Here is a 23,305-nt window from a genome sequence, read left to right as displayed (position 1 = left end):
CTCCTCAGACAAGCACATACACCAAATGTCTGAACCTGCGGTTACCGTATTTTCACGACTATAAGGCGCCATTAAAAGTCTTAAATTTTCTCCAAAATGGACAGGACGCCTTATGGTGCGGAGCGTCCTTTATATGCGGCGAGTTCCAAAATCTGACTGACAGCCGACACGCTGTTTGTATAGAGAAATGGCGGAAGTGACGGTGGCCAGGCATGAAAGAAGTCGGCCAATCAGGGAAGGGTGGGCGTGTATATATACATATATGGAGAGAGAGAGAGAGGGAGGGAGAGAGAGGACAGACAAGCTAGTCCGCCAATGGTGAAGGGTGGGCGTGTAAGTGGACGCCTCAAGCCAGTACCAACACTTGTATAGAGTGTGGCAATGTGCATTGTTGCAAAACAACTCCGGTTTTGGTTTCTAAGAACCCCTGAAAATAAATTCGACAAAAAGACACGCCTACGAAGCTCAGTTCAAACTTAAAGCCACCGGTTATGCTTTTGGCATGCGTGCCCATCTCACAGCAGCGGTGAAAAAACAAGTCAAGCAAATGAACGCTGAGCTTGCCGTTATTCCCGGAGGCTTGACTAAAGAACTCCAACCGCTGGACATTTGCATCAACCGGGCGTTCAAAGTAAAGTTGCAAACGGCATGGGAACAATGGATGATCGGTGGCAAACACAACTTTACAAAGAGTGAGAGGCAGCGCTTGGCGAGTTACGCCACAATACGCAACAACGAGAGGGAACGCGGCGTTTTTGATGGATTACGGTACTTGCACAATTGTTCAATTCTTTCTACACACACACGCGCTGCCACCATGTTTCGCTCTGTTCTTTACTTTCAAATGTGGGAAAGCTTCACACGAGAGAAATGTTGACTTTGCTGTTGCTACTCCTTCTTTCCGCTCGGCAATGCGTAGCAACTCACACTAGCATGTGATGCATTCAATGACAACTGAGCAGTCCTCTGCTTCTGATACAGAGGATGAGGACTTTGATGGATTTCTGGGTGATGATTGATCGATAAACGTGAGAACATTGTACGATGGCTAAATAAAATACACCCGAACTCAGTTCTGCTTTCGTTGCCTTTTTAAAAACGTGTTTTTATCTTATCTGTATGTCTTGGCATGCTACCGTATGCTTCAAGCTAACGTGTTAGAGTGCGCGCATGCATGCCGTATGTTTAAGCTGGCGTATGTTTTACCAGTGTAAAACTGCGCCCATTCGTACGATGCGTCCTGTGTATGTGTAAAATACAGAAATGTCACGCATTACTGAGACTGCGGCCATTAGTACGATGCGTCGAATAGTCGTGAAAATACGGTACTCTCGTACTGAGCAGGATTGCTATTGCGACAGCACGTTATCAGTAGGGTAAAACTAACCTGTCTCACACACACACACACACACACACACACATTTATGCTGAAGAATGAAGATATGTGATTATAAACATATGAATGCATGAATGACTGACTGACTGACTGAATGAATATGCAGAAAATTGCCAACATGGAGGTAAGAATGAATATGCAGAAAATTGACAAACATGGAGGTAATATTTTTTACAAATATAATCAAATGTCACACACTCTCCAGTCACATTTGAACAAAGAGAGCTGAGGCACGTTTGTCTGTGGCAGTACCGGCGAATTAAAAATTGAAAACAACAATTTGATGACCATAATAAACTCATATATTTATTATATTAAGTGTAAAAATCAACGTAATCTATATCTATATTTATATCTAGATCTAGATATGTATCTACAATATCTAGATCTAGATAGAGATAATTTATTTGTATGTTTATTTATTTGTTTTTCATCTGTTCTGTTAAATTTGTGCATTCTCATCCACGCCCCATAGAGTCGAGTCCACTCCTCTCCCGGAAGTGCTCCTTTCTATCATCGCGATAGCTGGCGAGATTGCCGTCATTCAACCAAGAAGGTCAGCTGATCATTCGCTACTCGCGTGTGTGTGTGGAGACGAAGAGCATCGTGACAGCAGCATAGCAATAGCAGAGTGGTTCCACGCTTCAGTATTGGTAAATGTTGACTTGTATAGAACCCTTAAATGCTGACAAAAATCATAATCTCCCATTTCCAAACGGATATGTGCTGGGTTAGATGTCGCGAACCAGAGGGGAGGGAGGGATGACACACGTTAGCGTAGCCTCTGCTAGCTGAACGAGAACATTCTAGATTCACCTGCTTCGAACTGACTTTGATGAGGCGTCGAACACCAAACCAGTGTCGAAAATCAACCCTCCCACCGAGCCCTTAACAGTACGCCGAGGCGTACGCGTTGGTGGAAGTCTCCACCCACTGAGTGGATGTGTAAAACCGCTGTTCAAAGTCGTCTTGTTAGAAAGTAGCTCCGGTGGCAGGTATGCTTCGGTGTGCAGTTCAAACTAGACCCAATCGCGGAAATTGTTACTTCTTGTACGTAATGATCGTAGGCCATAATAATGTTTACCAACAAATCGATTGTGCTGTATTCTAAGTTAGATACAGTACATGTATGTCGTTGGAGATCACCTGCTTCGTCATCACCCAAATGGCTTATGCGATTTTGTGCGCGGGTTGTTTTATTACACAAGAATGGTCCAAATGTTGGTATTCATTAAAAATAACGTTTTTTTCATTCCTTATTTTCTGACATCTTTTCCTTACCCTCCGTCATTCCCTCCTCTTTTCTTTACTTCTCCCACCCTTCTCTCCTTATTTTTCATTCGTCCTCACTTCCACCTTCCTTTCCCCCATGTGTTCCTCCTCGCCTTTCTTCCTCCCACGTTTTTGGCTCTTTTTCTTCCTTTCCTCCATTCTTCCTTTCTTTATTTTTGTTCTAACTCTATCCGTCCCTCTGACCTTCCTTCCTTTCCCTTAGTCTCGCTTGCTCTCACCCCTTCTTTTCTTCCCTTTGTCTTCACCTTCAGTTAATTTGCTAAAACCTACTTCTCTGCCTTCCTTGTACTCTGGCTTCCTTTCCTTCCTTCCTTCAATTTTGTAAATAAAGTAAATGTGATTATGCATTGTAGTTGGCACCAAATGGGATTTCCTTGAATAGAAATGAGCAGGCGGTTTCATGACTTATACTTACACAATCGAAAAACGGTACACATAGAAGTTCAATTCATGTTTAACCTATATTCAAATAATTTAGACATCTGATTGTTTTAGTCCAATTTTAGTCAATGAATACAGCCATTTTAGTCAACTAAATTAATGATACAGTCTGTTTTCCTTCAGCATACATAAAAACGTTTATACAGAAAAGTATCATTCCAATTTGTAACTGTAGGTCATTACCCAAGACACATAATTTAACACGACTGTGTCTTTATTAAACTATGTTTCAATGAAGACAATTTGAAATGACAATATTATATCTTAAAACTAGTTTTCAACAACAACAAAAAATGTGCATAATTGCCCCAGTTTAATCACAATGACTGTAACCATGTTTGAACATTAATCTAAATAAAGTGCAGTACACAGAACTTGCTACTACGATGCTGGTAACAAATAAACAAAGAAGGCTAACATTTACTTCGATTAATTTTTAGAAAAGCACTTTGTGTTGATGTGACTTTTACTCTGTTGCACTTTCCCCTAGTGTGGTCACCTGTGACACTGAACACTTAGCAATGACAGCGTTATTTACCTTGGAGACCATCTCGGAATGTACATTCTGTGGATGTCTCGAAAAATGTGTTGCTTTCTTCTCACGCATGACCGTTCCACATTCTTACACATTCCACATTACTCCAAAGTTAGTCTTTTTTTCCCCTTCCAACGTGGAATGTGAAATGGCACACAAATCCTCTCAGTGCTTTTTACCAGCTATGTATATCATTTCGCACTTTGACCATTGGGAATTTCTCCATTTTGAGACAAATAAAGTTTTTTTTTTATCGTATCTTAAATCTTTCTCATCTTATTTCTTCCCGGGGGCGTTATTGAAGCGGGTGACTAGCTCCCGTTCACTACTCTAGTTGGCCTCTGATTGGTTCTCTTCTCACTTTGTCCCATATGTTCCGTTTTCTGAATGGGTTCATTTCTCCTACCCGTGTATTCCTGCATCTGATTGGATTTTGTCACTGTGGTTTTTCATTCTTTTATTTGTTGATAAAATTGTCAATCAGTTTAGTTGAATGACTTCTATTTTTGTTTTTGTCTGGAAAAAAAAACATTGTGTGAAAAGAATGCCGAAAATATTTAGTCAACGGAATTAAAACTGATCATTTGAGTGTTATTTTTGTTCTCTCCTGAACAGAGTGAAACACACAAGCACCGAAAATGGCAGACAACAATCAAAACTCTCAGAGACTGGGGCCTGTGGTAAGCCAGTTGGTTAACGCCATACTAATGATCGTTTCACATTATCTGTTAAATGTGCCAACACCCAAAATCACAAGAGAAGTATTGTTACTTTTTAGTCGGCAATCATTCCTCTTTGCAACATATGTGAGCATATAACCCAAATTCAAGATAAAAACTGGACACATTTCGGGATAGAGGCAACAAATCAAAGACTTGCTGGGTTGCGACTTTTTCAATTGTGAATAGGCGGGGTTTCGCCTTGTCTTGACTTTGGCACATCCATTACGGCGTCGACGTACTCAAGAAGGTGTCTTTGTACATGTACAATACAATACGATAACAATACAATAAATGCTGATTTATATAGCGCTTTCACAACAGCGGCAGCCGTAACAAAGCGCTTAACAAAACGGTTAACATAAAGTAAAATAATAAATAAAACACGGACACTCGTGCAGTCCTAACCACTTTTCCCTCACACGCTTGGTTGTTTGAAGCAGTTCTAGATGAAAGAGAAGAGGATCAAAGTGTCCTTTAACCAGTGGATCAGACACGTCATGCTCAAAATGTGCACACGTCGGCTACAAGCTAAGTTTCAAAGTCAACAAGAAGCTGTAGCATCCATTGACAAAAAAAAACAGATTGGTTCACTTCTCCTGTCCCATGGAAATCCATTCCAAGCGGCGACTCTCTGCTCCAAATACGCATCGGCGCTCTGCGCCAACGCTCCTCTCTCCTCATCCTCAACTTCAGCAGCCATCCATTTAGCCGCACCAACCCCGACTGTCCAACAGCGCCTACACAGCCACTGAACAAAACGGGGTTGTGAAAAATGCTGCCCATTACAGGCGCAAAAAACACAAGCACCCCAGGTCGGTCCAGCACCGACAGTCAATGACGCCGACATTCCTCCCAATCAAAATCTGTGCTGGTACAGGCGTGCTGCCGAGAAGGCGCAACCACCAAGCACAGATACTTCTCCTTTGACGAATGTCGTGGCCAAAAAGCGCTGAAAACAGTCCATATCAGGTCCACACGATGAAACAACAAACAACATGTGACAAAACAAAAGACAAAAATTCCAAAAAAGAAAAAAAAAAAGCAAGGCTCTTGAAGAGCACTTGCCTAAGGCTGCTTAATCGGGTGCCATCTTGGCGGGTGGGGGGGGGATGTAATGTAAATGTTGTCTATGATAATACTTGCTAGCGGTTGTCGCAAAAGGCACCATTCAAGATGGATCAGCAGTGCTCTGCGAATGTGTGGAGCAAAGTAACAGCTTTTTTTTTTAAATATCCTCCTGTAGCAATTTTTAATGAGCAACAAGCTGGAAACGGCCATGTGGCTGTCCCGCCTCTTCACAGTCTACTGCTCCATCATGTTCATACTACCAATCTTGGGGTGAGTATGCACTAACACAGCCATCCATTGGAGGAACCAAATCTCTTATTATGCGGAACCCCTCTTATTTTAGGCCCAACGCGGCGTCCAGCTTCTACCAGCGAGCGCTGCTGGCCAACGCGCTCACCAGCGCCTTGCGACTGCACCAGAGGCTTCCCAGGTTCCAGCTGAGCCGGGCATTTGTGGCGCAGGCGCTGCAGGAGGACAGCTGCCACTACCTGCTCTACTCGCTTATCCTGGTCAATTCCTACCCTATTACTAGTATCCTTCAATTCAAGGCACTTGCCTGCACAATGAGCTGTAGTGGGTTAAATATTCTTTCAGGCAGAGTTGCCTTAATGGAGAACAACGTATTGTCGCTGTCCTGTGAAACACTCGCATGTCCCTTTTTTTGTCATTTTTAAACATTTTATTTCGCACTAAAACAAAAGTTTTTTTTTAAATGACAAAAATTAACACGTGTTTTTCACAGGGTGGCAATGTTACAAAGGATTCAGATAAGTGGAAGACGAACAGTTTGGTCAGTCTCGATTATTATGCTGCAAAAATACTATTGATAACATGTTTCTGTTTTGATTCCATCCAAGGTTATTGACGTAAATGAAAATGAACACTAAAATTAAAAAAAAAATAGAAACTAAAACGGCTTTGTCTCTTCACAAAATTAACGAAAGCGAATGCCAATCATAGCGAAAATATCCCTTGATTTGATCTTTGTCAGCTTTGTGTGATCATTTTAATTGTAAAACGCGGTGCTGCCTGTTTTACGACAGTTGGACAGCCACACGGCACGCCACCATCTGAAGTGACTTAATGCATTGACAACAAGGTCTGATGGGTATAAAACAAAACAATAGCATCATGCCAAACGTTGTAGGAAAATGACAAGAGTCCCATTTGGGGTTATTTTGCTTATGATTGCGTCTTAGACAAAAGAGAGTGCATTTTCATGGAAACTGATATCATGTGCGGCATCTTGCTTGGGGGGGGGGGACCCCCACGGATCTAAAAGTACATCTGAGAAGTACTCTCAAGAATGTCCATGGAGAATACCTGGACAAGCTAGGGTCTCTGCAAACATCTGTTGATAGCAAGAGAAAACCCCAGCCCAGCAAAGAGACTGCTACAACTGTAACGGATTTATTCCACCAGCCACCAAGCTGCCAGTCAGTAAATACGCGGGAATACCATCAGTGGGAGGACGCACTGGGTGGGAATTTTTATTACGCAATACTTATTGTTACCTTTAAAAAACAAAAACAACAACAACAAAAAACGTTGCACCAGGCAAATTCACCATCTGGCCAAGTACTGTATCAAATGGCAGGCCTTGACGTCTGCTTGCCAAATTTTGAAATGCACTTTGTTGATTCAGCGAGGAGACGTGGCAGTTCAATTTCTTGTCGCTTATGCTTTGTGTGGAAACCCAAATTTTGCTGTATTTTTGTGGAAAGAATGACAGAAGCTGGATGAGCACATCGTGGCAGAGTCTAGTTGACCATGTTTGCCACACTATGAGGAACTTTGGAGTACAAGGCTCACCTTCAATGAACGGCCTATTTTCAAATGCAGCTTTATTTACATAGAGCCCTCACAACCACTGCAGCTCTAACAAAGTGCTTTGCAGAACATTTAAAACACTACGTCCAAGAAATAAGAATATTGATCCACACCGAAGGCACATGGGATTATAAGGCGCACTGTCGGCTTTTGATAAAAACTGAATGCTTTTACGTGTGCCTTTAGGTGCGGTAATAAGGTACTTCATTTTGTCCCCTGGGTGAACATCAATACAGCACGTGTTGGAGGGACGAGGGAGAAAGTTAGTCCCCCCCGCTCCCAGTGCCGTCATATTAAGACCGCCAGTCTAAGAGATTTGAGAAAAATTTTGAGATTGTTTTTCAAGTCAGGAAAAGAGGACTTTTCATATTGGTATAATTTTAATGAGTATCTTTATTTGGCTTCCATTGTTTTTACTTTATGTTCCTCATGTGATGTCGTAATTACATTTACAGCTCTTACTATGGCTTTCACCCCCCTGTGTGTTATTGTTCTTTAATCCATTGTCTTCAGTGAGCATTTTCCCAGTCTTCCTCTTCTCCTTGCTCCATGCGACCACCTTCACCAAAAAGGTCCTAGATGTGAGTTACACCAACGCCTTCCACTTTTATTGCTTTCTTGTTAGAGGTTTGTTGCAGAAAGGAACACATTTTACATAATCCAAAAGTGAGTTTTTATTATTTAATCTATCATCATATTGCTGACACACACACAACACAAAAAAATCAAGTAGAAATTGCCAACTTCCATACAGTAAATTCACTGCAGTATTCACATTTCATCCTGTGAATAGCAAACAATTAAGCCCCCCCCCTCCCAAAAAAAAATAAAGCGAAGTATAATTGCCTGTTATAGTAGTCGGTAAGTGTTTCGGGAAGTAGCCACGTCAGGTCAGGGTTCACTAGGGAAAAAAAAACTTGCACAGATAAATTATGTAAATCAGTGGTTCTTAACCTGGGTTCAATCGAACCCCAGGGGTTCGGTGAATCGGTCTCAGGGGTTCGACGGAGCCTCTGCTATGTTAAGACACACCGGACTCAACATGTCAGTTAGTTATGACACGCCCACTTGGCCATCACTTCCTGCAGATTATCACATTACATTGCTTGTCCAATCAGTGCAGTGGGAAATCTAGTTCGCTCAGTCCTCAATGTGTGATTTAAAAAAAGGAAAATGTTTTAATACATGCTAACTATGTTTAGCAAAAAAAGCAAAAGTGGTCAGACGAACATGTACCACACGGATTCACTTGCATCACGGACTCTGATGGGACTCGGCGTCCTTATCGGCATGATTTGTCATGCAAAGTTGAGCAACTCTAGTCTCGCACCGACAAAACTGAAGGAACACTTCTTGAAACGGCATTAATTTTGTTCATTTTATGCACAATTTTAAAAACTTATGTCTTGAAATTTTATTTCCTTTTTTCTGGTTTTGATAGATGCATTTTTATGTCTTGAATTAGTGAAAAGTCATACAGTATTTTTATTTTTCACTAATGAAGGGTTCGATGAATGTATGATAACGAATGAACCTCGAACAAGGTTAAGAACCACTGCTGTAAATGACGAAGCACAAATGGCAGGGGGTAGACTCCATATCACAGCGTTGTTGTCGTCGTCATCGTCTTTGTCATCCGGACAGTCGGTGGGCCCTGGCAGCCTGATGTTCATCAGGAACCTCCTGGACAAGATGTCGACCAATCAGCAGAACATTCTCAAGTTCATCGCCTGTAATGAGATCTTTTTGATGCCCGCCACTGTCTTCATGCTCTTCAGGTAGTTCACAAAACACGGCACACATGCTCTTTAATTTTTTCTTTTTAACGTGATAATGAAAATAGCGGCTGTCTTAGAACATGTTTTGAACTAAGTTTAAAGATGACTTTGTTATGTGGAGGGGCATTGCTTACACTGCCTCCATCTAACCGTCTCTGGGGAATGATTTTGTTGATGATTTACAAACATTTGTTCAGAGATAAAGTCCTCGAACCGAAGCAATTTTTCCTCTTGAAATAATTAATTTGAATTCATGCGTTCGCCTTTCTGCTCAGCCAGAGCAAACATCCAGCAAGGAGCACACAGCAGAAAGCAAAAACGTGCACATGCTGCGGACTCTGTAATGTCTGCTAAAAATACAGGCCAACGTTAGCTCCTCACTGACGTGCGAACATTAGTCTCTCAGTCGAACTTCCACATACGGTACTTCCCTTGACACAAATTAAGTACTTTTCTGTCAGCCTGTACCTTGGCATTAAATAATTACATTCAATAAATGTTTGGGAACGAGGGACACAAATTGTTCAAGCTTTGTAGGTGGAATTCTTTCCCATTCTTGCTGAATGTACATCTTCGGCTGTTCAACAGCCCCTGGTTGCACTTGTCGGGTTAATTAATTGGTTAGTTGGTTAATTAATTAATATGCTCTGTGGATGGCGGCATATGTTTCTCCAAAACCTTTATGTACATTTCAGCGATAATGGTGCCTTCACAGATGTGTCAGTTACCCATTCCATCAGCATTAACGCAGCCCCAGATCATCACACTTGCTGGCTTTTCAGCTTTGCGTCCACAACTGTCGGAATGATTCTTGTACTCTTTGGGCTGGAGGACACAAGTTCCACAATTTCCCCAAACAATTAGAAATATTAGACTTGTCGGACCACAGACCCCCCCCCCCCCCCCCCCCCCACACACACACACTTTGCGTTAGTCCATCTTAGATGTGCTTAGGCCCAGATAACAGGAAACAGGTCTTTTGGGGTTCAGGGGTCACTCCTTAAGACGTTCTATAACTCGGTGGTGGCCTCAGCCATCCATTATGGCATTGTCTGCTGGTCAGGCAGCATCTCAGCCCGGGACAGAAAGAGACTGGAGCGACTGGTCAGGAAGGCCAGTTCTGTCCTGGGTTGCTCCCCTGACACTCTGGAGGAGGTGGGCAACAGAAGGATGCTAACTAAGCTAAAAGCTATGATGGCCAGTCCCTCCCACCCCCTCCAGCCCGCCCTGACAGCACTTGGTAGCTCCTTCAGCCAGAGACTGTTACATCCGCGCTGCAAGAAGGAGAGATACCGACGCTCGTTCCTACCGACTGCTGTCAGGCTGATGAATAAAAAATAACAATCATAATAATAATAATAATTAAATGATGTGAAGGAAAATGGTAAATAGTACTGCGATTTATCCATTTTGTGTTCATATTGCATTTAATTGAAAGATGTTTGTTGTTTTTTTTCTCTTTCTTCTTTCTTCTTTCTACATACATTCTTGCTGCTGGAGGCTGTTAATTTCCCCAGTGTGGGACGAATAAGATAAGATAAGATATCCTTTATTCGTCCCACACTGGGGAAATTTACAGCCTCCAGCAGCAAGAATGTATGTAGAAAGAAGAGAAAAAAACAACAAACATCTTTCAATTAAATGCAATATGAACACAAAATGGGTAAATCGCAGTACTATTTACAATTTTCCTTCACATCATTTAATTATTATAATTATTATGATTGTTATTTTTTATTAATCAGAATAAAGGATATCTTATCTTATAAGCCGGCGGCGTTTCTGTGTGTTGTTAATAAATGTTTTTTTTCTTTGCGTAGTGGAGTTTTAAGTTGCACCTATGGATGTAGCGCCAAACTGTATATACCGGTACTGACATTAGTGTTCTTCAGCACATGTGGTGATATCCTTTACCCACTAATGTAGGTTTTTGATGGAGTGCGGTCTGAGAGATCAAAGGTTATAGGCATTTCAATGTTGTTTTTTAGCCTTGCCGCTCGCGTGCAGTAATTTCTCCGGATTTCCTTGAAACGTTCTTTTTGATGATTTTATGGGCCATAAATGATGAAATCTCCAAATTCCTTACAGTTGTACGTTGAGGAACCGTTCGACTATTTTCTCATGCAATTGTTACAAAGAGGTGAACCTTGCTCTACCTTTACTTGTGGATGACTAAGTCATTCAGGGAAGCTCCTTTTATACCCAATCATGACACCCACCTGTTTTCAGTTAAATGTTCACCCGTGGGATGTTTCAAACAAGAGTTTTATTGAGCTTTCCTCAACTTTCCTCTTTTTCGCCATATGTCCCACTTTTTCTGGAACGTGTTGCCGCCATAAAAATCTAAGTTGATGAGTGTTTGCTAAAAACAAAGCCAATCAGTTTGAACATTAATTGTATGTCTTTGTTGTGTATTCAATTAAATATAGTTTGAACGTGATTGGCAAATTATTGTCCAGGTGTTCTGTTTTTATTCGTGTTTAACACAGTGTCCCAACTTCATTGGAATTGTATTTGTGTGTGAGCCATTCAAATGTTATGGACTATTGTTTTATTATTTTGTACCTACTTTGTTACCAGTGGCCAGGGAAGCTTGCTGCTGCCTTTCATCTACTATCGCTTCCTCAGCCTGCGCTATACATCCAGAAGAAACCCGTATTGCCGGTAAGAGAGCTACAAAATATATGTTGATTGCTCTACTGTGGTCTCTATTGAGGGTTGCCTATTTTGTTATTTCTTTGCCAGCACCCTGTTCACTGAGCTGCGAATCCTTCTAGAGCACTTCATCATGAAGCCTGCATGCCCCGCCTTCTTCCGTAGAATGTGCCTCAGCAGCATCGCCTTTGTCAGTCGCTTGGCCCCCACCGGAGTCTGAAGTCCTTGCCATCCCACTTACCTCCTACTCCTTTTTTGTGTTCGGCCGCCGCCGAGTACGTGACTTCCGTTTAGGATGAGGACACACTGGCAGCAACAGCGGAGGACATTTTGGTTTTATCGTTGCAATGACAACTTGACAGTGTGCTCCAGTTCCAGACTCAGCAAGTAATGCACTGAAGATTTTTTTTGTGGGGTCCTCGTCCTCTTCCTCATGTCTCATGATGACCTCCACACACACACACTCTTTTGTTATGCCAGAGCACATCAGATATCTTAATGTCATCCCGCAACCTTATTTATTCACTGATGTTCCGATGATGTTCTGACGAGATCTTATGTAACTACAAGTCGAAGCATTGTCAGAAGGGGAAGGAGGCAAAGGTGATGATTTGTGTGTAATGAATATTTAGTTTATTTTGGTCTATATGCTCTTTAAAGGCCTAACCTCGCTACTTTTTGGATGTACAAATTTCACATCTGCTGTGTTTTATAGAATAAGCATAAACAATGGGACATAATGCTGTTGGATTACCTTTCCAAATGTACTCCATGATGCATGTCATCAGTTAAGTGGAGGCTGCACCGCTTTTTAGGGCATTGATTCAATTCCTTTTTATTTTTAATGCATTTACTATCTTCGTACTAATTCTTTTCGCTTACACCTGTCCTGATTTCTTTCTCCCATGTTGACTGTGTCCATTTGCCTAAAGACGAACCACGTTTTTATCATGAGATGGGCACTTAACGATTATGAAATAAAATGTTCGAAGTAATATTTGGCACTGATTTCATTCTGTTTGCTACGCATTCCAAAATAGATTCCGCTTTTCTCCGACTGCGGAAGCAAATTAACCAATCAGGAGTCGTCTTGAATATATGCATGCTGAAATGGTATCCAATGACTGCACAGGTTATTGCAGGCAACGACGTTGCCATGGAAGCTGGTTTAAATGTAATGCCTCTTTGCCCTAAACTCGTCTCTTCTTTGACCTGGAAGATGCTTGCTTTTCCATTCACCAGCTGTATTTTACTTTAAATACGACTCGTTGTCGTCTTTGAAGTACTCACTCGTCCACTCGTGTGAGTACATCGCAAATGATAACTCGCTGACTAGCTAACGTTAGCGTGTCGAGCTAATCTTCTTTGAATGGATAATCCTCATCTCCTCGATCCTCTCCTCTTTCAATGTTTCATTTCAAATGTTAGCAGTGACTTGTGGCTGACGAATGGAGCAATTGCTTGCCACGTTTGTGGCCAGATAAACATCTAATTTGGCGGCTTGTGTCGTTATTTTCCTCCGGAGTCAAATTGCCCCAAATAAAGATGGAGATTAATCTAAATCGAGTTGACTATATCCAGGTAAATATTCTCTATATCTCAATTATTAGTATGTTGAAATTTAAGAATCTGCCTGTACTATACTGTGCCAAATTATTCATCGTAATTTACAGGTTGGCGTAACATCCCAAAAAACACTGAAGCTGCTGCCAGCACTTGGAAAAAAAGCCACCCAGAAGGTATCATCAATTAATTCCAATTCAAACGAAAAATGTATTTCAGTGAAATAAGTGTTCAAATGATGTTGCTCGTTGTTGCAGGTAGCTGTTGCCGACAATGATGGCATCTTGACATGTTTTGGGATGAAGAAGGGCGAGGCAGTAGTGAGTGATTTTTTTTCTTCCCACCAATTATGTCAGTGCTTTATTTTGTATATATTTTGTTGCTAACATAATACCATGTATCCAAGCCTGTCTTCAAAACACTCCCGGGGCAGAAAATATCCCGAATGGACCTAGGTGGAGCGGCTGGAACGCCGCAGGAGAAGATCTTCGTCTCCTCAGGATCTCAAGTGCGAGGATTCACCAAGAAGGGCAAACAGTTCCTCACCTTTGACGCCAATCTCACTGAGAGCATCAATGCCATGTAGGTAGAAACTCCATGACGATTTTAGGCCTAAGTAACCTACGACTCATGGGAAACATAAGAACATTTGACCGAGTACCATCCATCCATCTTCTATACCACTTCTCCTGAGTGATCAAATAAAATGGTTGTGGGTGGAAAAATAGTGCCTGCACCTGACATAAGTATCACAATGTATCCCATTAGAAAGCTAGTGGATTTTGTAGTTTCCAATGCAAACCAGGCTTCTGCAGAGCTTGCCGATGAAATTTGAATCAGGTGTGTTGGAGAAAGGGAACATCTAAACCAGGGGTGCCCACACTTTTTGGACCTAAGATCTACTTTTTGATCAACTAACCTCCCGGGATCTACCCTTACCGGCACGCGCGCGCATGTGCACACACACGCGCACATGCACGCCATGATGAGAAACAGCTTGAGGCATGCGATACACTTTTGCAGCCTGTTAACTATCGTAGTTCACACGTACCGTTTTAAAGTGCTTCCCTGGGCCCTCCTAGATTCCTATTCTTTGCCCGTGCCCTCGAAGAATTGTACACAAAGCAAACTCTGAATGAGAATAATGACGATAATTGCAGACTGCTGAGCGCAAACAACTTCCGGTGACGTAATCACGTGCCACCGTAAATTCAAGATTTATCTGCTTTATTTTATTTTTTAATTATTTTTGTGTGTGAAAATGAGACTGATAGGATGATTAGGGTGCAGCGTACATTACCACAAAACATATATATTACTAACATGTACAAAGACACACAAATGGTTGGGTTTTTTTTTTCTCCTCGACACTCCTCGGATCTACTGGGGACCTGTCTTAGATCTACCGGTAGATCAGGATCTACCTAATCGGCACCCCTGATCTAAACCATAGGTGTCAAACTCCGGTCCTGGAGGGCCGCTGCCCTGCATGTTTTCCAAGTCTCCCTGTTGCAACACACCTGATTCAAATGATCACATCATCAGCAAGCTCTGCGCAAGCCTGCCATTGAACCTGTTCCACCACCTATGATCTAAACCATGCAGGATAGTGACCCTTGATCTAATACAGTTTGATTGTTGAACAATTTGGAATCAATCAAAAATATTTTATTAAAAAACATGTTGCCCAAAAGTGTGTGATTAACAAAAAAGAAAAAACGAACTACCGGTAGGTTGAGACACGCATTATATGTCTGGGAGGAGCTAAATGTATCCTGGGTTATTGGTGGAAATGTCACTCTCTACCGCATGTGCATAAATGTGTACTTCAAGTGCTTTAAAAATGTTTACTGTACATAATTATTCATTTTCACCGACAATCCTCATCGTTCTTATTAATTAACCAAGTGTTACGTATTTTTACATATTGAAAATACCTGGTCCGCCTCCCCTCCATGTCATCCTTTGTCCCGCCCAGGCATGTGTCTGGCGCCGACCTCTTTGTGTGCGCCAGCTACATCTACAATCACTACTGCGACTGCAAGGACCAGGACTACTTCCTTTCAGGGGACAAGATCAACGACATTGTCTGTTTGTCCTCGGAGAACCTGTCTCGCCCTGTCCCTGTGCTGGCGTGTCAAGATCGCGTTCTCAGGGTGCTGCAGGTAGATAAAGCTCCTGCTAGTCCTGATTTTCCAGTATCATTCATTCATTCATTCATTCATTCATCTTCCGAGCCGCTTGATCCTCATTAGGGTCGCGGGGGGTGCTGGAGCCTATCCCAGCTGTCTTCAGGCAGTAGGCGGGGGACACCCTGAATCGGTTGCCAGCCAATCGCAAGGCACACAGAAACGAACAACCATTCACACTCACACCTAGGGGCAATTTAGAGCAGGGGTGCCCAAACTTTTTGGATCGAAGATCTACTTTTCGATCAACGAACCTCCCGGGATCTACCCTTACCGGTGCGCACATGCGCACGCGCACACACACACACGCGCACGCCATGATGAGAAACAGCCTGAAACGGAGTCATGCGACGCCCTTTTGCAGCCTGTTAGCTCACACGTACCGTTTTAAAGTGCTTCCCTGGGCCCTCCTAGATTCCTATTCTTTGCTCGTGCCCTCGGTGAATTGTACATGAAACAAACTCTGAATGAGAATAATGACAACGATAAACGATAAAGCGCAACAGCTCTGATCACAAGCTGCAATTGCAAACTGCTGAGCACCAACAACTTCCGGTGACGTAATTACACGCCACCGTAAATGTAAGAATTACCTGCTTTATTTTATTTAAAAGAAAAAAAGATTTAGTGAAAATGAGACTGATAAGATGATTAGGGTGCAGTGTATATTAACACAAAAAATATATTACTAACATGTACAAAGACACACAAATGGTTGTTTTTTTTTCTTCTCGACACTACTCAGATCTACTTGGGACCTGTCTTAGATTTATCGATAGATCAGGATCTACCTAATGGGCACCCCTGATTTAGAGTGTTCACTCAGCAGTATCAATGATGTCAATATATATTTTTTCCCCATTTACTTAAATTTATCAGGGATCTGAGCTGGCCTACGAGGTAGAGGTGCCCGGACCTCCATCTGTGCTAGAATGCTACAACAAAGATGGAGGCAAGTTAGTCCCTATATATTATGCTATATATTAACTACCGTCCAAATAAAATATTTCTCATGAAGACCGTTGCAACACGTTCCATTCAGCAGGTGTCACTGAAAGCTTTCTGTGGAAACATTCCAGGCAACAACAACAAAAAAGCGAACGAAAAGCCAAGCACAGTTATGGAGTAAATTCTTACATGCTCATTGAGTTTGAAGTCTATAAATTCTGAGTTTTGTTTAATCTTCGAGAAATATTTGAAAGTTGGTTAACAAATCTGTAACACACAACCGTTATGTAACATCTTATACTGCATTTTATTTCACGCGGTTGTTTTCATGTGGTCCCCAACTGAATTGTTGGAACTTTGTCCCTCTCTCAGGAGAGGACATCCTGTATGGGACAACGGACGGCAAAATCGGCCTGATTCACATTGGTGAGGGTTCTGCGGCGACCAAATGGGAGATTGACAATGACAAAAAGAAAGGAGGTACCGTCCGATGCTGTTTATGTAACGTATCGCATGTGCGGCTGTACCTAATAAAGTGGCCCACGATACGGTGCTATTTCAAGGAATTCTCTGCCTCGACGCCTATGACATCACGGGCGACGGTGTGAGGGACGTTCTGGTGGGCCGAGATGACGGGACGGTGACAGTTTACAGTTTTGATAGCGGCAACGAGCCCGTGCTACGTTTTGAGCATGTGAGGGGTCTTTAAATCTGGATTTGATGAGTCTGCGTCATGTAACAACTTGTAATTTGCGTCCTTTGCTTTGCACAGTCTTTGTCAGAAAGCGTGACCTCCATTCAGGGAGGCTGTGTGGGAAAAGAGTCCTATGACGAGATCTTGACTGCCACCTACACAGGTGACACACTTTTTAAGCCACAGACCCCCAGTTTCCTGCACACATCCTCATTTAAAAAATTAAAGCATAAAGTAGATGTTCACCTCACTTTTTAAGCCTTTCAATATCTCCACATAATTGGTACATCACCTCAACCCTCACATCCATCAGAAGGAACAAAATATAGTCTCTTTTTCATGTTTAAAGTCACACACCACAGTTAACACTGGATGGAGTTGGCACACCACCTCCACCCCTGCACACATCTTCACAGAAAAACAAAAATTACCAACATAAAGCAGTCTTGCCCACACTTTTAAGCTACTAATCAAGCATTATTTTCAATCATGCACACGTTATGTCCACGCCAGTTCACCCTAAATTGAAGACTGATACCCTTTGCTGTTGAGGAAGTACACTATAAACGAATACATCCATCCAACATGTCATTATCAGTGCATGTAGGAAAATCACCCCCTTTCTTTAGTGTCAATCGTAAAGTGTATTCTGGCACAGAAATCAAGACCTTTTGGGGCTGTCTTGCATTTTTTCAGGTTGGGTGACAGGTTTGACCACGGAGCCACAAAAGCCTGAAGTGGGTGCTGGAGATGAGGTTAGGATAAGTAAGGAGGTTCAGTCCAAAGTGGAAGGCCTCAGGTAAACTCCCCCTTTGATGACTTTGGTCTCTCGAGCAAGATGTGGAAACTCGAGCCAATCTTTCACCGCAGGGCGGAGCTGGAGCAGCTCCAGGTCAAAGTTCAGCTGGGCCGCGAGCAGTACCAACAGACATCACTGTCCAAGACTGCTGTCTCCGTGGTGCCTGCCTTCAGCATCAACGACAAGTTCACGCTGTGCCAGGACGACGCCAGCTACAGCCTCACGCTGGAGGTGCAGACGGCCATTGACAACCTGCTGCTCCAGGTACCGCCTGCTTTCATATAACTTCAAGGGGACATGTTGGGCTTTTTGTTTTCTCAAAATAAGTACAACGGTACTTTGACTTACTAGTGACCGTTTTCTCTGCAAATGGTTTTGTCTTGAAATTTTGCAAAACCGTAACTTGTGAGTGTGAGGTGGTGGGAGCAAACTTAACAATAACTAACAGATAGTGAACACTTTTTCTACTCAGATCAGTGCTTGAGCCAAGCTTCTCATTGAATTTGTGAAATTGAACCATAAAAACAGAAAATTACACAGTGTATTTCACCGAATTGGTAAAAGTGCACTAGCAACACATGTAAACAGACAATATAACAATACTTAAAGGCAACATTATTCTCTTTATCCTCTGCGAACAACTAATCAACTCTACAGTATATTACTGCATATTAATGACTGCCTTTTTCCGTCTTGAAATGTTTGTTTGTATTTTACTGCAACCTGGTGGCTACGGTATGCGCGCAGAATGAGCTGCATCATGTCAGCGTAGTACTGTATTAAATCATGCAAGCCAATCATGATGCACACTGTTTAGTTCTTTACATTCTATTTCATTAAGTGAATAATAGGATTGGGAATTAATGAGACTTTATCGGTTTCCATCCCATTATCAATCCCTCTTTTTATCAATTTTCTTATCGACTTAACACTGGTTGCGGGGATAAAAACATTGTCATTATCATCATGTTTTGTATATATATATATATATTAGGATATACTTTGTATTTGCAACACGTGAGAGTGTGTGTGTGTGTATATATATATATATATATATATATATATATATATATATATATATATATATATATATACTGTGTATATATATATATATATATATATATATATACTAGCTGGTTCCTGCGTAAGACTGGTAAGGTGGGCCTTCGGCCCACAAAAGTATTTTTACTTGGTTCAACTTTTTGTTCATCTTCATTGCTTATCGCGAAAATAAAGAGATGTTTAGTTCTACTAAATAACTAACAATTTCATTGCAATGCTTGTGGGTAGACAACATTTTTTCGCTAAGATGCCCGCGCGATCGTAGTGAGCCACTGCCTGAGCGGCGCAGTGGCGGCGCGCAGTGGCGGCGCGCAGCGGCGCGGTGAAGTAGGTACATTTTGAAAAGGGACAGACGGAAGGACAGACCGCGTGCGGGACGACGCGCAATATATATATAGAAGATATATATATGCCCTTGAAATTGCATTAAAGGGATGGCAATTTGATCTGAATGGCCTGATCTTTTCTCCGTTTACATATAAAACATACAGTATTTTATTTTTAAAAACAACTGAATTGAGAAAAGATAAATAAAAGTAAACCACTGCAATTGGCTGGCAACCAGTTCAGGGTGTTGCCCGCCGACTGCCCAAAGACAGCTGGGCTGGGCTCCAGCACCCCATCCATCCATCCAACTTTTGTGAGGATAAGCGGATCAGAAAATGGATGGATGGATAAAAGTAAAAAACATCCATTGTGAAAATACGATTCACAGTATCTGAAAGTCCAACATGTCCCTTTTTCTGGTAGAGCAACGTCCCCATCGACCTACTGGATGTGGACAACAACTCTGCGGTGGTCAGCTTCAGCGAGTGCGACTCTGAGGTGAACCAAGACCTCAAAGTCGTTGAAACAAACACTTTTCCTGTTGACTGACTGCCATTTTGAAACTGTCTTTCTCCAGCAGCCTAATGGCAACTTCCTGCTGGCCACTTATCGGTGTCAAGCCAACACCACCAGATTGGAGCTCAAAGTAAGTAGCGTCCCCGATATTGATGCACCACCCAAATCATGTACTGTATACAGTGAACCTAATGCAGAGAACAAAAGTCTGCATAAATAATTGTAATAAGAGTTGGAACACCTTACAGAGACCACCAGTATGACCTCAAAACGCAATATAACTTTGATTATCGCGGTAGACTCTCTGTCACATGCCCATTTGTGTGCGTGTTGTAGGTGAGGTCCATCGAAGGGCAATATGGCACCTTGCAGGCTTATGTCACCCACAGACTGCAGCCCAAGACGTGTCAGGTTCGGCAGTATCACATCAAGCCTCTGTCTCTTCACCAACGCACACACAGCATCGACCAGGACAGGTGACGTTCTTTGCGACACCCTTTTATTACATAATACAATATTAGCTAACTTTATTACACTATTTGTTTTGTGTTGTGGATCCAGGCCCATGAACAGGCTGAGTCTGGTGGGACAGTTTAGTTTCGCAGAGATCCATTCCTGGGTGGTCTTCTGTCTGCCGGAGGTGCCGGAGAAGACGCCGGCGGGAGAGAGCGTCACCTTCTACTTCCTCAACACCTTCCTGGGCACACAGTTGCACGCTACTTACAGGTCAGCAACTGTATGAGACAACAGCACAATCAGATACATACTCTTAAATGCATAGCAGGATATCAAATGCCCCGTGGGCTGTTTATGGTCGCTCCTATGTAGCAACAGGGATTTGTAGCATGTTTATCTTTATTGTAGTTAACATCACAACTTAATTTGCATTTGATAAGCTAAACATTCGAATGCCAAACTGTTAACATTTGAGCCTCCTTCAATGCAGTAGTTAACCACGTTAGATGTTTAAGCTGCATGTTAGCAAAGAAGGTTTGATCAAGTAAAATGTATTATTATACATTAGTATAATTTTGTTTGTTATAATTATAAAAAACTTATAATAATAGTATTATAAGTTAGCCTCTATTCTTTGCATTAGGCTTTCAATATTCTGTAGTACTTGACATAACCACTAGGGGTGGAGCGAGTCCTTGAATAATTTGATTACCTCGATTTAAAAAAATGATTAAAATAATAAATTGTTCAGACTTTTTTTCCTGCCTTGGGTACCCGTCAATGGGTGTGCGCGGTCGGGAAGACAGTCAAGCCAGCTGCAGTCGTTCATGCTTTGCATGTCGGTGACTTGACTCATCTTCCCGACTGGAAGTTGGATAGCCCTGTTTGAGTTTAAATTGCTATAATGCACTGTTGTCAACAATATCAACACAACATCATCATTTATTGTTATTCCAATTATGTTGCACTTATTTTTTTTTTCAAGCAAAGGGGAGGGTCACTTCAAGTCGGACAACATCTCCACCATCTCCATCCTGAGCGACGTCCTATCCAAAGAGGCCACCAAACGCAAAATCAACCTGAACATTTCCTATGGTGGGCTGCGGGTTGATTATTATTCTCCTGCAGTTGGGTTGGGGAAGGGGGTTATGCACATTCAAGTTTCAAGGTGCTGCTGTTCCTCTGCAGATATTAACGACGACTCAGTGAGCCACACGCTCAAGATGATCCACCCTAAATTGGAATACCAGCTGGTGCTAGCAAGAAAAGTTCAGCTCATTGATGCACTAAAGGTATGTCTGAGCATTATGTTTATGTCCATTGTTGGAACCTAAAGCTATTTTCCATACGCATGCGTATCCTATAGAGAAAATGTCAAGAGTTTAGGGCTCCTGAACGTGACTCTGTAAAACTCATCGGGAGCTCCCACTGAAAATCTAGGGGGAAAAACGACCTTCACCAAGTGTGAAGGAATTCGGTGAACATGTCTCATCATAACAGGATCCCCAAAAAAGTCTCAAGGACACATTCCAGTTGGGCAAAGTCAAAGCACACCATTTTGGTTTTAAAGAATTAAAGGGCTCGCACTCCAAATTCCTACGAGTGAATTTACCCCAATCTGAAGCCGGTGTCCAAGACAAATGAATGATTCTAAATTGTAACTTAAATTCATCATCTTCTTATAATTTCCGGTTTTCATGGTTTAGGAGTTGGAGCTTCACGAAGGCAACGCAGACTTCCTGATCGCAGAATATCGCACCATCCTGGACGAATCGGCCAGTCTGCTGGAAGAGTACAAGAGGCAACCGGCGCATCTGGAGAGGCTTTACGGTGATATTTCATCATTCCCATTTGGCATTCATGTTATTCGTCATTATTATACACTGATTTTGTTTTCTCTTCCAAAGGCATGATCACGGACCTCTTCATCGATAAGTTCAAGTTCAAAGGACAGAATGTGAAAGCCAGAGTATCTTCACTATTGGAAATCCTCGATGGTTATGATTTAAAGTCATTATTAGACTTTTTCAGGGAGGCTTAATTATGTTGTTTCCATGTGAGATATTTTTGTATTTTTTGCCTATGTTTAAACAAGTACGATGAGAAAAAAAAATAGATATCCACTGCTTTCACTTTAGATCATGTGTTGCTTCAGTATGTTGTAATATATAATTTTCATACCGGTGTGGTGATCAATAAACCACTATATTGATGATTTTACTTTTTTTGGTGTACATTTTAAATTATGAGTAAGACAATTTGTTGTTTTATGCTTTGCAACTTCACAACATAATTTTCTTTTAAACTGGGCAGCCTACTGCCAGGTGGTATTTTTGCAGTTTAACCTTGTCAGTCTTTCAATAGAAATTAATTGACAAAATGATGTATTTTAATATAATTTTCATTTTTATACCCGATAGAACACTCAAATTACACTTTACATTATAAAACACTGCGATTGGCTGGCAACCGATTCAGGGTGTCCCCCGCCTACTGCCCGGAGACAGCTGGGATAGGCTCCAGCACCCCCGCGACCCTAGTGAGGATCAAGCGGTTAGGAAGATGAATGAATGAATGAATGAGTGAATTATAAAACACCAGTACCTTATGTCATATTAGACAAAAATTAAACATGACAACAGTCAGCCAAGTTATAAAATGACATGTAAATTCAATATTTTTTCAAATATTTATTACAATGTATGTATGCCCTCATTACAAAAAGTGGCGGCCTGCAAGCCACATGCGGGCCCTGACCACACTCACTGGCTCGTGAACTAACCCCTCTATTCGTTTATTTTAACAAACGCAAAATGTCTTCATAAAACGCTGATAATAGTCCAATATATCTTTTCCACAAAAAAATGGGATAATATCTGGTGATATATCACAATACGTGGTTATTTTGTTGCTTGCTTCAAACCCATTGTTGTTGGGTTCGGATAATGGGTCTGGAGCGACGCCACTCGAGTGAAGCGTGACTCAGCAGTCGATAGTCCGCTACTCTCCGCTGTGCGTGCATCAGCGCGGACG

The 23,305-nt window shown here is 41.9% G+C and overlaps 2 protein-coding genes across 6 annotated transcripts; both read left to right on the top strand.

The window, feature by feature from the left end:
- Nucleotides 1-1,901: 1,901 nt before the first annotated feature.
- tmem33 (transmembrane protein 33) lies at nucleotides 1,902-12,713 on the top strand. 2 transcript variants are annotated; one of them, XM_052060548.1, is made up of 8 exons: nucleotides 1,902-2,049; nucleotides 4,281-4,345; nucleotides 5,631-5,725; nucleotides 5,799-5,986; nucleotides 7,799-7,866; nucleotides 8,930-9,063; nucleotides 11,644-11,727; nucleotides 11,809-12,713. In XM_052060548.1, the coding sequence occupies exons 2-8, from the start codon at nucleotides 4,304-4,306 to the stop codon at nucleotides 11,936-11,938; spliced, it is 741 nt and encodes a 246-aa protein (XP_051916508.1). In that variant the 5' UTR covers nucleotides 1,902-2,049; nucleotides 4,281-4,303; the 3' UTR covers nucleotides 11,939-12,713. The 2 variants fall into 2 exon arrangements, with proteins under 2 accessions (XP_051916508.1, XP_051916517.1); XM_052060557.1 differs by lacking the exon at nucleotides 1,902-2,049 and adding an exon at nucleotides 2,177-2,391.
- Nucleotides 12,714-12,834: 121 nt separating this feature from the next.
- On the top strand, nucleotides 12,835-22,492 carry bbs7 (Bardet-Biedl syndrome 7). Of its 4 annotated transcripts, none has more exons than XM_052059449.1 (20): nucleotides 12,835-13,020; nucleotides 13,147-13,299; nucleotides 13,392-13,457; nucleotides 13,539-13,601; nucleotides 13,688-13,863; nucleotides 15,260-15,446; nucleotides 16,350-16,422; nucleotides 16,791-16,898; nucleotides 16,982-17,112; nucleotides 17,191-17,275; nucleotides 17,809-17,911; nucleotides 17,983-18,175; nucleotides 19,724-19,798; nucleotides 19,881-19,946; nucleotides 20,153-20,292; nucleotides 20,378-20,542; nucleotides 21,258-21,367; nucleotides 21,461-21,564; nucleotides 21,979-22,102; nucleotides 22,180-22,492. In XM_052059449.1, the coding sequence occupies exons 2-20, from the start codon at nucleotides 13,264-13,266 to the stop codon at nucleotides 22,311-22,313; spliced, it is 2,139 nt and encodes a 712-aa protein (XP_051915409.1). In that variant the 5' UTR covers nucleotides 12,835-13,020; nucleotides 13,147-13,263; the 3' UTR covers nucleotides 22,314-22,492. The 4 variants fall into 4 exon arrangements, with proteins under 4 accessions (XP_051915409.1, XP_051915402.1, XP_051915384.1 ...); XM_052059442.1 differs by having other exon boundaries at nucleotides 12,836-13,020; nucleotides 13,150-13,299; nucleotides 19,878-19,946; XM_052059424.1 differs by having other exon boundaries at nucleotides 12,836-13,020; nucleotides 19,878-19,946.
- Nucleotides 22,493-23,305: the final 813 nt, after the last annotated feature.

This window comes from Hippocampus zosterae, chromosome 1 (assembly GCF_025434085.1).
Source record: "Hippocampus zosterae strain Florida chromosome 1, ASM2543408v3, whole genome shotgun sequence".
Taxonomy (NCBI): domain Eukaryota; kingdom Metazoa; phylum Chordata; class Actinopteri; order Syngnathiformes; family Syngnathidae; genus Hippocampus; species Hippocampus zosterae.
This window is presented reverse-complemented; position numbering and strand designations above follow the sequence as displayed.

Coding starts and splice junctions, on each gene's coding strand:
- bbs7 (XM_052059442.1), top strand. CDS start 13,264: ATGGAGATTAATCTAAATCGAGTTGACTATATCCAG. Junction 13,458..13,538: donor GAAAAAAAGCCACCCAGAAG/GTATCATCAATT, acceptor TCGTTGTTGCAG/GTAGCTGTTGCCGACAATGA. Junction 17,276..17,808: donor CTTGACTGCCACCTACACAG/GTGACACACTTT, acceptor GCATTTTTTCAG/GTTGGGTGACAGGTTTGACC.
- tmem33 (XM_052060548.1), top strand. CDS start 4,304: ATGGCAGACAACAATCAAAACTCTCAGAGACTGGGGCCTGTG. Junction 4,346..5,630: donor CTCAGAGACTGGGGCCTGTG/GTAAGCCAGTTG, acceptor ATCCTCCTGTAG/CAATTTTTAATGAGCAACAA. Junction 11,728..11,808: donor AGAAGAAACCCGTATTGCCG/GTAAGAGAGCTA, acceptor TTTCTTTGCCAG/CACCCTGTTCACTGAGCTGC.